This window comes from Haliotis rufescens, unplaced genomic scaffold (assembly GCF_023055435.1).
Source record: "Haliotis rufescens isolate VD_foot unplaced genomic scaffold, xgHalRufe1.0.p SCAF_11, whole genome shotgun sequence".
NCBI classification, from domain to species: domain Eukaryota; kingdom Metazoa; phylum Mollusca; class Gastropoda; order Lepetellida; family Haliotidae; genus Haliotis; species Haliotis rufescens.
The window spans coordinates 18,917,190-18,931,751 of record NW_025963791.1 but is presented as its reverse complement, the minus strand read 5'-3'; the positions used below and the strand labels follow the sequence as shown (position 1 = coordinate 18,931,751).

Sequence of the window (14,562 nt, the reverse complement as noted above, 5' to 3'; positions counted from 1 at the left end):
TGTCAGCACTAAACCCGTGCTCGTGGTTTTCCCAACGTGATAAACGTCTAAGACCTGCATCACGTCGGGCTTACCACCCGCATTGAGCTGACACGCCGTGATATAACTGGAATACTGTTAAAAGCGGTGTTAAACCAAACTCACCCTCGGTGTTATATAACAACACGAACATCTATTTATTACTATAAAAATATTATAGTCCTTATTCCATGGAAAGAAGAACATCCGTGTATTGTTATTAATGTGGTTTCACGGGTAAAAGGTCCGATGATAGAAAGTATAGCCGTACACTAACATCTAGTCTCTGAAATGAACATATCGTACAGAAAAAACAGTTGTTAAGTTATCTTAATAAAAATATAATAAAAGGGAGCCCAGTGACTCTCTTCACTTCCTGATGCTGAAGTAATCTAGACTTGCCAAAAATTATAGACTTGCATGGGCTGTATTTGATATATATTTGTATCAGGGTCTGTAAGACAGACTAGTATAGCCGCAGCACCATGCAGTGATCATAGATATATATATGATCAGTGTACTCCTATAGCTACCAGCCCCTGTACAAGGCCAGGTCGTGGCGCTACTCTGATCAATAGCGCCTGTAGCGAACATCACCAAGACTAATCAAGCCCTGTCAGTGTTCGGCACCCACTTACCGCAATTTACGACGTCACTGTCAGATGGGCCCATTTGTAATAAATCTTGTTTACTCAGTGACACATCATTACTGCGCTGAAGTAGCTGGTGGATTGGTGTCCCGAGCATGGCCGCGGTCGCTGTCTTGCCTTGACCATGTACTTGACCTACTGCCTGACATTTCAACAGCGGCATCACAGTGATGCGTGTCCACATACCAAATACGTGGTGTCATGTGTCTATACAATAAAAACATCACTTTATTGTGAATGATCTTAAGATTTATGTTGTCAACACGGCAGGGATATACTCTTTGTTATTTGAAGCCACAGAATTGCTGGCTTGAAGACAAAGCGTGTTCTTTTGTAAGGTGGAGGGGTATACGAGCGAGTCGCGTACGGCAACCTTTGAAGTATCTCTTCAAATATGTGATGAACACCCACTCCCAATCAGAATGTCATCAGTTTTTCGATAGTCGTACATAAACACATGCTTATGATATCGTCGAAATCCAATAGACCATTTTCATAGATTGTTTTTGTGAAAAGGTTTTGTCGCTTTTAATTACACATATAGACCGATATATATTATCCCGGACGGGACTCAGCCCAAAGCGTACGAGAATTTGTACTTTACTGAGAAAGTGATATCCCAAATATAACATGTGTTACATTTGACCAGTTTCTAAATGGTATAGTGTGTTCATAGCTTTCGGCAATGGGTGAGTGAGTGAGTATGGTATTACGCCGCTTTTAGCAATATTCCAGCAATATCACGGATGGGGACACCAGAAATGGGCTTCACACATTGTACCCATGTCGGGAATCGAACCCGGGTCTTCGGTGTGACGAGCGAACGATTTAACCACTAGGCTACCCGACCGCCCCTTCGGCCATGGGAGCCATGCCAATTTACGCTTGTCAGAGGGGTACACTAAGTATGTGATCTAGACTACCTGTTGTCGGATTTCCATTTTTTTGTGGAAGCTTCGGTGCCTGAGTCAGTCAGACTTTGTGTGCTGGCAAGTAGGTGCCTCACTCTGGCAGTGTGGGTTTGAATCCCGGACGGGACTCACCCCCAAAAAGTACGAGAATATGCGGTGACATGCACTCGTGTGCAGTAGCACATATGATTACTTCTCCTTGAAGATAAAGCTGAAACGTGCAGGAGAACAATCCGTGTTGTGCCATTATTTTGTGAATGTCTTTATATATGTGCTACTGTACACAAGTGCATCTCACATATGTATATGATCCGGGGTAGAATAGGTCTTCACCAACCCGTATAAGGCCACTATGCTTGTCGTAAAAGGCGACTAACGGGATCAGGGGGTCAGGCTCGCTGACTTGGTTGATGCATGTCATCGATCCCAATTGCGTGGATCGATGTTCAGGATATCATTCACTGGATTGTCTGGTCCAGACTCGATTATTTACAGACCGCTGGAATATTGCTGATTGCGGAGTTAAACAACAAACCAACCAACATATGTATATGGTGAATTTTTTTGCAATTGAATAATAACTAAGTGGAGTTTAACGCTGTGTCTTTAGATTGGGGCCTTTATTAAAAATCAGTTTGATGGAGTAGAAGAAGAAGATGGCAGGTACTGAAACTGGAGGCGGATGGAGCCTCCATTACAATGTTTATGGCATCAGGGCTGTGTTAAATACACTGACTTGCAATGAATGGTATCACGGCGACTTGGACTATTCCGCTCACGGCTATGAAGAAACGTGGTTATGAAAGTCAATACTATTCGATAACAATCCACCGCATTCCCTTGAGTCTCTCATTCCGAAAATAACCGAAGACTATACTGAAAGTTCACCCCACAACCGCGACAGGCAATAAAGTGATACACGGATGACGTCCTCTGTGGAGACCAAGTCATGGCTTGTCAGAACCTAACCAGATTCAAAAACAGCCGAATTCAACATGTTTATGTTGACATACAGTGATTATCTAGGAGTTGATCCCGTGTACTTACATGTGGCAAACGGGTGACGCTTTCTTCAAGTGCGATGTGCGATGTCGGCGACGCATTACTAGCCTTGTTTCAAGGCTGTAGTGGAAGATAAGTCCATGGATGTGTAGTAATTCCATCCTGCTAATAGGCAAGTCTAGATATGTAGACTTCAGTCTTATTGGGACAACTTATTCTTATTATTTACATAATCTAGAAATCTAAGATTTAAACTAATAATTATTGCCTTAGAGACTTGTGTAAGTCTAACGCATTACGTGCGCTGGACTGGGCTCGTGGTCACAACACCTGTGCGTATGAAAATTGTGATATACATATAGTTAGTAAGCATCATATAAACTAAATGATTAAAATACCCTGTCATTGCCTGTCATAGTCATGAACAGAAGACACAAGTTGGGAAAGTTTCAAAATCTTAGCAATGGACTGGATCGCTGTTATATCCGACACTTAATTGTAGTACTTATACTTAGCTACGCGTTGCTCGTACAATAACATTGTGTTTTTTTCTGCTTTTAAACTGGACTGTCCCGAGAGACGTTTCTTTCATTTCCGTTGGTACATATAGGTGCGTGTGGTTGATGACAGTCGCTGGGGCCTAGGAAAGTCTCTGGGGTCTAGGACAGTCTCTGGGGTCTAGGGCATTCGCTGGGGTCTAGGACAGTCTCTGGGGTCTAGGACAGTCACTAGAGTCTAGGACAGTCAGTGGGGTCTAGGACAGTCACTTGGGTCTAGGGCATTTGCTGGGGTCTAGGACAGTCACTGGGGTCTAGGACAGCCGCTGGGGTCTAGGACAGTCTCTGGGGTCTAGAACAGTCACTTGGGTCTAGGACAGTCACTTGGGTCTAGGACAGTCACTGGAGTCTAGGACAGTCACTGGGGTCTAGGACAGTCACTGGTTTGACACATGGGATGCGGATGCTGTGCGGCTGGTGATGTGGTGTCTGCGATAAGGAACTTGACACGTTTCACTATCGCAGCCTTGGTCGTTGTTGGTACAGTATTATTTACACTTGTCATGCCACATCAATCTACATTGAAACGTCACTATATGCAATAAACCAGAAGTTGTAATCCATAAAGTTGTACGTTTGCATGTTTGTGTATAGAAGAATACATATGTACACTTTTGGGACGCGATAGATACTTCGACATCCACATATACTTCGAGAAAGATGGAGGTAAAAGTGCTGTGTAAGGCCGGGTGTTCCACTGGGGTAGCACGCGCTGCGGGCGTCGCACCAGGTGCTGCATAACGTGTTGACTCTGTGATACCTGTAATTGATTACCACGGCGTGTTTACCTTGCACTAACCACGTGACGGGCTACAGGCGGTGTATTTCTCTGTGCTGTTGGTGACAGGTAGTCGGTGGTACATTTGAAGGATCATGATTGGAACATTTCGATTTTCAATTAGTAGTGTAAACATAGAATGGCTTAACATGGGCCAGAACTAATGAAAACCATTGTCAGACATAAGGGATATGATTTAAAGAGGAAAATCAAATAAATCGTTGACAGATCTTCATGTCTCGTTAAAGACGACATCTGTCTTTAATATACAGTAAACTACGGCAATAACGGACACGTTTATAACGAACTGACGGATATTACGAACTTATTTTTTTGTCCCGAACTTTTGCTGTACATGTGCTGTATATGCTTATAATAAACTACGGTTATAACGAACAGACATTAGTGGTCCCTTTGAGTTCGTTATAACCGTAGTTTACTGTACATGCATATAAGTTTATGTATTGCTGTGTAAAATGCTCCTAAGTGCTAGTCGTGGTACGGACGAAGCGTGAAGGAAGGGTATTCAAACTAGTGGTACATTTGCTCACCTAAGAGATACACTGAGTGACTGCACGTGATGCACTTGGACTCTGTTCTCAGTTGCACTGGATCTATTGTCAAGAACATACATTGAAAAAACACAGTTCAGTTCGACTTTGTTCCTTCAAGTACCTGTTCACCTTTATTCAATACCCTACAGCAGCGCGATGGAGAATACCCAAGGGATAACTTTATTCCTGAACATGGATGAGTTCATTTTCCCATAGGGGTGTATGCATGTCATTGTAATGCAACCACGTGACAGATAGCATGGCGGACACGGCCTACTTCTGATATTGACTTGTACCCAGATAACGAATGACAACGTCCATATGGTTTCACATACTTGTCCAGGGCTCATAACTCACACCACGTGGCCCAAATCACGGGTGGCGGCCATGGCATCGAAAGTCAGTGCTGCTGTAGGAGTGGATTAACTGGTGTGTAAATTATCGATTTCCTGAATTGATCTGTCCCGAGGTGATCGAAATAAGTAGTGACAATCGAGGACGATGGGTGGATATCCCTAGGTGTTATTTGTCCCAGTGTAGAGTCTGAATGATGCGGAATCCAAAATGATGATTTGAATATGTTGGGTTGAGCCAGCAGTTATATCTGTCTTACTACAACACTGTATCCTGCCTATCGTCACTACATAACAGTGCCATGTACAAGTAGTCCTACCTACAATATATTATCCTGCATTTACTTCAGCCTTAATTACTTCTTCACTACAATAACGGTAGTCCGGCGATTCAGTGTATCGGTGTCCTTTTATTTCAAGGTGGCGCGGTCGGGTAGCCTAGTGGTTAAAGCATTCGCTCGTCACACCGAAGACCCGGGTTCGATTCCCGACATGGATAAAATGTGTGATGCCTATTTCTGGTGTCCCCCGCCGTGATATTGCTGGAATATTTCTAAAAGCGGCGTAAAATCAAACTCACTCACTCACTTATTATTTCAAGGTACGATATATACGTCCACTGGCAAGTCCTATTGGCTTCCAATGCCGCCAGGCTTACCACTATATGGGCACCAACGATGCCATTACACCGAGCGGGCAGTCCAACCTGAACTACACCCCCATTCTCCATTTATGCATTTATGATGTTATTCAACAACGACACAATTCAGTAAAGTAGATTAACTCCTCAAGATTTGAATAACTTCTAGGGGCCTACTGCCTCTTGACCTTGAAGTTCACCTTCGTCCTCACCGTCTACTGATATGACAAGACATAGTCACCCGTTTCGTAATCATTGTAACTTTAGAGTGGTTTGTTAGAGTATGGTTATTTATCGTTTTGGGTTTCAATTCTGTTCAGAGATTATTCAGGCAGGATATTATGGCAGAAATCCGAATATGAAAGCGCCTGGGTCATAAAGCTTTTAATTCAACGTGTTTAAGCAACAAAAGACTAACATCTAGTCTCTGAAATGAACATATCGTACAGAAGAAAAACAGTTGTTCAGTTATCTTCATGAAAATATAATAAAAGGGAGCCCAGTGACTCTCTTCATTTTCAGATATACTGATACTGCAGTAATCTAGACTTGCCAAACATTAAAGACTTACATGGGCTGTATTTGATATATATTTGTATCAGGGTCTGTAAAACAGACTAAAGCAACAACTGTCGCAGCAAACTAAACAGATATCCTGAACAACCTGCCCGTGTTGTCAGTATGTGCACCGTTGTGTAGCCTAGTGTTTACAAACAGGCACCATAGCTGAAATACTTCAAGTAAAGAAAAAACATTTGCAGACGGAGCACGTTGGACGTGTGTGGAAACATACACCTGTACTAGTAATCTCCCACCTTTTTCATGTCTGTTAACATCACCAGCGAGCTAACGAGCACAATCTGTACCGTGTACTCTCGGTGCAACTAACCCGTTACTTGTTACCCATGCTTCCTTATAATGTACTCTCGGTGCAACTAACCCGTTACTTGTTACCCATGCTTCCTTATAATGTACTCTCGGTGCAACTAACCCGTTACTTGTTACCCATGCTTCCTTATAATGTACTCTCGGTGAAACTAACCCGTTACTTGTTACCCATGCTTCCTTATAATGTACTCTCGGTGCAACTAACCCGTCACTTGTTACCCATGCTTCCTTATAATGAACTCTCGGTGAAACTAACCCGTTACTTGTTACCCATGCTTCCTTAGAATGTACTCTCGGTGCAACTAACCCGTTACTTGTTACCCATGCTTCCTTATAATGTACTCTCGGTGCAACTAACCCGTTACTTGTTACCCATGCTTCCTTATAATGTACTCTCGGTGCAACTAACCCGTTACTTGTTACCCATGCTTCCTTATAATGTACTCTCGGTGCAACTAACCCGTTACTTGTTACCCATGCTTCCTTATAATGTACTCTCGGTGCAACTAACCCGTTACTTGTTACCCATGCTTCCTTATAATGTACTCTCGGTGCAACTAACCCGTTACTTGTTACCCATGCTTCCTTATAATGTACTCTCGGTGCAACTAACCCGTTACTTGTTACCTATGCTTCCTTATAATGTACTCTCGGTGCAACTAACCCATTACTTGTTACCCATGCTTCCTTATAATGTACTCTCGGTGCAACTAACCCGTTACTTGTTACCCATGCTTCCTTATAATGTACTCCCGGTGCAACTAACCCGCAACTTGTTACCTATGCTTCCTTAGAATGTACTCTCGGTGCAACTAACCCGTTACTTGTTACCTATGCTTCCTTATAATGTACTCTCGGTGCAACTAGCCCGTTACTTGTTACCTATGCTTCCTTATAATGTACTCTCGGTGCAACTAACCCGTTACTTGTTACCTATGCTTCCTTATAATGTACTCCCGGTGCAACTAGCCCGTTACTTGATATCTATGCTTCCTTATAATGTACTCCCGGTGCAACTAACCCGTTACTTGTTACCTATGCTTCCTTATAATGTACTCTCGGTGCAACTAACCCGTTACTTGTTACCTATGCTTCCTTATAATGTACTCTCGGTGCAACTAACCCGTTACTTGTTACCTATGCTTCCTTATAATGTACTCTCGGTGCAACTAACCCGTTACTTGTTACCCATGCTTCCTTATAATGTACTCTCGGTGCAACTAACCCGTTACTTGTTACCTATGCTTCCTTATAATGAATCGGCGATCGAGTAGTTACAAGGTTTAATCGTTGGTACGTCACAGGTTCTATTCCCTAGGTACAATGTGTGACACCATGTCTTGGTCTTCCCGTCGGAATCAGGCGCCATTGGTAATGGCGACGGAATATTATTTTCACTTACTCACCCTTCAGTAATCCAAACTTCGTAAAGGATCAATACGACTTCGGTAGAAGGGGCACAGATGGCCCACTCGTCCAAGGCGCCAAAATTCGCTGTGCAGAGTTGCGTCCCTTAGACGTGCCAGAGACCTATATGATCATGGGTTCGAATGCCAGATTCGCGTTGATAATGCTTCTAGGTTTGTCAGAACCATACCCATAGATTTGGGAAAGGTGGTAGGCATCTAAGCATATTCACTTGTAGAGAAGAAGTGTTTGTACAAGTGTGCTGATGTCACCAAACGTCTCCACACCAATGTCTCTATCCCTAGGTTAACATTAAACTTAACCGATCTAAATATTATTACTATTGTGATTCTGCGCGTGGCTGAATGGCATGGTCAATCAGACATTCAATATCCATAATCGGATACATTGAGGTGTCCTGTTGATTTACTTTATCAAATTCAAGGGACTGAAAAGTGCAGATTCTATATGTCGACAACGAATAATTTTACAGCAGTAGAAACCGACGGTATAAGTGTCCATGTTTTCCTGTTGGTACACTGTTCCGTGTCCGCGTTCGATGTCCTTTCGCTGTTATCTTATCTTGTGTAAATCTCTGGAATGTCGTCAGTAGGTTTAAGGGACCGACCATTTGATATTCTTGGGGGAATGGGTCAGCGATTAAAATATATATCGTGATAAAAATGATTATGCTTCAGACTGTTGAAAAAAAAGAAATTGCCTGTCACAAAAATAACATTGTTTCAAGGTGTTTCTCTTATATAAAAAATCAGGCTAACAGATCTAAATAAAACAATATCTGATTTTGTAGCTGTAGCTGATAAAATATCTTATCTCAATACAAAATCCCACCCCATTCCCCCAGAATATAAAATGGCCTTTCCCTAAGAGGGAATATTCGTAATAACCCTTACTGCTTTCTTTTCATGCAATGTAAAGTCAATATGATGACGTCAAACGTCATTCGTCTTGGTTTGTGAGACATGCACCTGATGTTTAACTAATACACTTTTTGTATGCTTGGTGTACCAGACCCGGTTTAATGTACGTTGAATATATCATGCATGTGTTGGGCTTTCGTGGAAAGGAGTAATCGTGACGAAGATGTCCCCTTTGTCAAACAGTATCAAGAAAGGATTGGCTTCAGGAGTCACCCAAACTGCCACGTAGACACCCCTTTGGTCAAGGTCATTGTAGCACTTAATATCCTGTTCACAACATTTCCATTTGGATCGATTTCATTCACAACTACTTAATTCGTGAACAATTAGGCGTTTAGAACGTCATGATTACGTCACAGTCGTTGACAGGACAAAATAGGAATAAAGGCTTATTTATCCATATATAGAGGCGAGGATTGCCGCCAAGTGCTCCTGTGTGACGTGTGTCTGACGGCGGTGGTTGCGTCTGAGCTATAAACAGCGGCCAAGGGGTCAAGTGCCCGTCAAGGGGAACTGTCCATTGTAGATAAGGGAATGTCGTCTAATAGTAAAATGTCGGATATCATCTCCTTGTGCAAGGGAGCACTGCTTCGGTGGAATAAGAGGGACTTTTGTATCATTGTGTCATGTGCTATCTGGTAATGTGTTTTAACAGGGCCGTCCTGGCATACAGCAGAACAACACCTATACATCATTAGTACATAGTTGAGCCACTGCATGTCCTACACCACAGTAATAGTGTAACGGCTGCTTGTCATTTTCACGGCGTAGACCTTTGTCAGGTAATGCTTTTAAGCCCTTGTATTCCATTGTAATGTCTGACACGTGAAGATCCGGGGTAGAATAGGTCTTCAGCAACCCATGCCTGCCGCAAAAAGCGACCGTGCTTGTCGTAAGAGGTGACTAACGGGATCGGGTGGTCAGGCTCGCTGACTTGGTTGATGCATGTCATCGTATCCCACTTGCGTGGAACGATGCCCATGATGTCAATCTCTGGATTGTCTGGTCCAGACTCGATTATTTACAGACCGCCGTCATATAGCTGGAATATTGCTGAGTGCAGCGTTAAACAACAAACAAACAAACATTATGTTCTTCAGTGCGGGGCATGAGTGAAGCCCAAGAAACTCTCAGGAGTCAAGCAGCCGAACACAGTCACTGATTCGCGACCGCCGTCATATAGCTGGAATATTGCTGAGTGCGGCGTTAAACAAAAAAACAAACATTGTAATGTCTACGGTTATCCGACGACACCGTGTTCAGTGAGTTCTACACCGGGGGAGAGTTAACGGGGAGTCGCCACACAGTACAGGTAGGATGTGCAGGTTGACTGGAGCAGGTCCGTCACGAGTCCAGTCATCACCTTAGCACAATGAAAACATGCTATTAACTTGAAAATAACACCCATGGTTTGACAGGAATGTTCCGACGCCCTGCCTGGCAATGTTGCATATGAAATACAGCGGCGTGTTGCTCCGTCAGTCATTCCTGGTCAGGTAAATAGAAAGAATTAATGTGATTTAACGGTCATGCTTGGATATTGTGGATATGTGCTACATTCGTTGTACAATTGTATTATACTTCGTAATGTATGTTCTCTTTTCGACCATTGTGTGTTTTTTTTAGAATAAACCCTGTTCTGTTCTGATATTGGCTATGTTAATTTGAAATATTGTTATGTAAGCAATTATATTTTGTTTGAGAAACAATATTTATTTCATAAATAGGAGAAGGGCTAGCACAGGTGGTGTTTATCGAACGTTGGTGTCAACGATTGCAAATCTGACCTGTTTTTTTCTGAGCTGTTTGCCTGTGTGTGTGTGTGTGGGGGGGGGGGGGGGAATATAGGAGTGAGTGGGTGTACTTTAACCCCATCCAGCAATAACCAGTACCACACTCAATCATACTGAGTCACCAGGTTGGGAAACAAACCCGGGTACGACGAGCGAGCGTTTCAACCACTGGGCTACCTTAGCATCCCTTGGAATGAGCAATACACCTTCAGTCAGCAAACCCTTCAAGTCCCCACGTGTGGCTATTCTCGACCTCTCCATTCATAAAACACATCGCAAATGACGTACATCTGTTTAAAAAGAGATATTTGATATTAAGCCTACATATGTTTCAAGGAAGAATTACAAATAGAACATAGCAATCTTCGAAAGAGTAGAAAAAGGGTATGTGGCATTCGCAAACCTCAGTCATATGACACTGTATTCTTAATGTTAGACATCAATGTTAGGGCGTCAGTTATTTCGAGACGACAGTATCACATCCTAGCACCTGCAGACCAGGCGAATGTCTGTTGAAGGTGACGCAAAACAATATTCCTCTGTCAAGCAGTCACAGGAATTAAGTGTTTCTTTCTAATGTGATTCATGTTTCCTCCAACTAAGTGCTCCTGTGGAGCGGGGCATGAAAACATGTCATATCTAATTAAAACAGTTTCATCTTCAAGTAGCAAAGTGGGAGCCAGGGCAATTGTTGTGGTTACCGCAACACCGAAATAAATGTCTGCTCATTATTATTAAGATCAAATTCAGTTTCATGTTCGAATTTCGTCATGAATCGAAGATCACCGGGAGCGAGTTTTATTACTAACCGTTACTGGATGCTTCGTATTTATTACATCCCGGGTCTTAGCTGTTTATACTTAAATATAAACACAGGTGCGACCTGGTCATACACCGGCAAAAAATACACCTACAATTGCTAACTTTTCTTTGTAACAAAACATTCATTTATAGAAATTGACCCAGAATTGAATTGTTTGATAGGCATGACTTAGAAGTTGACGGATGGCAAAACTTTACTTCTTTAATACTGTAACGGCGACGTTTGGGTATAGATCTTTATACCGTTGTCAAGCAAGACTAATAATGACTTACTTACTTACTTACATTGGAGATTTAACGTGCGCTTTCCGACTGATGCGTATTTCGCACACGGGCCCGGCCAGGCCATTTTATGTGTTTCCGAAAGGGGCGAAAGTGGTTTGTGCAACCCAAGAGTGGGGCTAAATAATGGGCATGGTACAGAATATATATAGTTGGTGGAGGATTAACAGTAACAACAACTGCTTACATCAGAGAGATTAACGTGAGTAGGTTAAACAATGACAACAGAAGGATAAAACTGTAACACCATGATGGACAGAGAACACGTGATGAGGAAGCCAATAACACAGGAACCTAATGGAACAGGATCAAGTGTACATAGGTGGGGTGCTTATTGCTTTATGAGTTCATAGTAGGCGGATGGGATGAAATAGCCTTGATCTCTGTTGATTGGCAGTTTGAGGTGGCGAATGTGGACTGCTTCTGTAAGTTTTCTTTTAGTGAAGTCATGGAGGTTGTTAGGGAGGATTTGGACGTCTTCCCGGTTGATGTGATTAGGGCAGTTGCTGATAAGGTATTTGCTAAAGGAGTAGTTTATAAAATTGACTGTAACTGTGGAAATCCTACGTTGGTGAAAACATCCCGCCCCATCAACACCAGAATCAAGAGAACAAAACGTCAACCATCAAATCAGACAGTAAATCAGCCATCTCAGACCATATCAGCAACTGCAATCACAGTTGCTGTAGGGCCATTGTAGAAATATACCCACAATTGCTATCTCTTCATTGTAACAAGACAGTCACAGATGCTGAAGGGTCATTGTAGAAATATACCCACAATTGATATCTCTTCATTGTAACAAGACAGTCACAGATGCTGAAGGGTCATTGTAGAGATACAACCACAATTGCTAACAAGCTATTCCTTGTAGAAATATAATCACGAGTGCCAGATGTTCTTTAAAGCAACAGCCAGGCTTTCCTCTCAAGCCAAGGTGACACACCGTGATTTAATTGAATTACCGTCCACAGCTGCGTTAAAACAAACTTATTCACTTTTTCACAAATACGTCGATTGCAATGACATACCAATGTACCAAATTCACCACTAAAATTACAACGACACGATGCTAGGTTTCCAAGTTACACAATCACTCAATACAGGTCCATTATTTGCATACCGTGATGAGAAATCACTTGTAACTGGCGTTATTATAAAAGGGCAGTATTTGTTCTTTAGATTAGAACCTCTCCCTTCCTCTTCCAGGATGTGACAGTGGGTTCGGCTACAACCTAGCAGTCAGGCTAGACAAACTGGGCTTCACTGTGTTCGCGGGGTGCCTGATGCCCGACAGGGAGGGTGCACGGCAGTTGAACGAGGACACGTCGGACAAACTACACATCGTCAAGGTTGACGTCACTGACGACTGGCAGGTGCGCGGCGCCCTGAAATACGTCAAAGAAAACCTTAAGGAAAATGGTAAGAACATTAATGGGAACTGTATACATTGCTTAAACTAACATCTTGTCTTTGAAATGAACATATTTTACTGCAAAAATACAGTTGTTAAATTGTAGTTATGAAATATAATAAAAAGGAGCCAAGAGACTTTCTCCATTTTCAGACATTGCAGTAATCCAGACTTGCCAAATATTATAGACTTACATGGGCTGTATTGAATATATTTGTGTCAGGGTCTGTATGACAGACTATTCTTTGCTATAAAACCTGTGTATCATTTGTAGCTCACGTGACTGAAAGTCATTAACTTGTCAGCATCTACTCAGAAACTACAAGTCACATGGAGCTGAAAGTGTGAATGAATGATTCTAAGCTATGATGCGTCTAATACATGCTCACAGAAACCGCGATCACGTTTGAAACAGGGCCGTCATGGCGACCATATTCAAAGTGTCATTTTTTACCATTACTGGAATCATATATAATGATTTTTTGGCATAATATAATTATTTTGTATCCCGCTGCTATATTTTCTCGCGTCCTCTAAATTTTCAAGGCCTATGAGGATGAAGTTTGCAAGAATAATCTTAGTTTAGGTGCTCACAAACAACCAATCCGATCTTATTTAAAACCCATCATTGGCTTTTAAAAATAGTTGGTATATCAAAAGTGAAAATGATATCATGGGTTATAAAAATCAATGTAGGTGCAAAACTGGAAAAAAACATACCGTAGACTCCATAGCACACTTACCTGCCACCATATTTCATCAAATTATCTGCATCCATTTGGATTCAATGGCAAAAAGTTAAAAAAAATTGCATGTGGTTGCCATGGAAACTAAACTTGACGTCGAAAAATAATGATTATACCCCCATTAGGAGAAGCTGTATGTAGGATTGTCCTGGCAAAGTCTCCGAAACCCTTTTAAATAGTAGAATATAGCAACACAAGTTCAAGCAGGCCCAAACCTCCATGGAAGGTGGGCCAGCATATGGCGTATTTTGACTAGTGTGCAAGCTACCCTTTGAGCGGCCAAAGCCAAAACAGCCATTGCTGTGGCCCTAGAAGCAGGGGCATGTGACCTGTATTACTTAGTAGATATCTTTCTTGTGACGGTTCACTTAAATGGTACATGACTCTGACCCCAGAAACCCGATACTGACCGTTGCAGTCGTTAGTGAGTGAGTGAGTGAGTATGGTTTTACGCCGCTTTTAGCAATATTCCAGCAATATCACGGCGGGGGACACCAGAAATGGGCTTCACACATTGTTCCCATGTCGGGAATCGAACCCGGGTCTTCGGCGTGACGAGCGAACGCTCTAACCACTAGGCTACCCGGCCGCCCCTGCAGTCGATAGACATTTACACCTTTACGTTGCCCTCAAATATTTCTCCTCTGATACTGCTTCCCCGATGAAGCTGAAATTTGGCATGCAGGTTCCTCCTTACGAAGACAAAGATAAAATACGATTCTATTGTACCACTAATTTAAGTTCGTAATAACCGTAGTTCGTTATAAGCATATATACAGCATGTACACAACAAATGGCCAGGACTA

The 14,562-nt window shown here is 42.4% G+C and overlaps 1 protein-coding gene across 1 annotated transcript in view; it reads left to right on the top strand.

The window, feature by feature from the left end:
- LOC124120480 (D-beta-hydroxybutyrate dehydrogenase, mitochondrial-like) overlaps positions 1-14,562 on the top strand; it is a 50,321-nt gene that overhangs the window by 15,966 nt on the left and 19,793 nt on the right. The window contains exon 2 of the mRNA XM_046483316.2: positions 12,806-13,018. Coding sequence (XP_046339272.1) covers positions 12,806-13,018 — 213 coding nt within the window. The remainder of the gene's footprint in view (positions 1-12,805; positions 13,019-14,562) is intronic.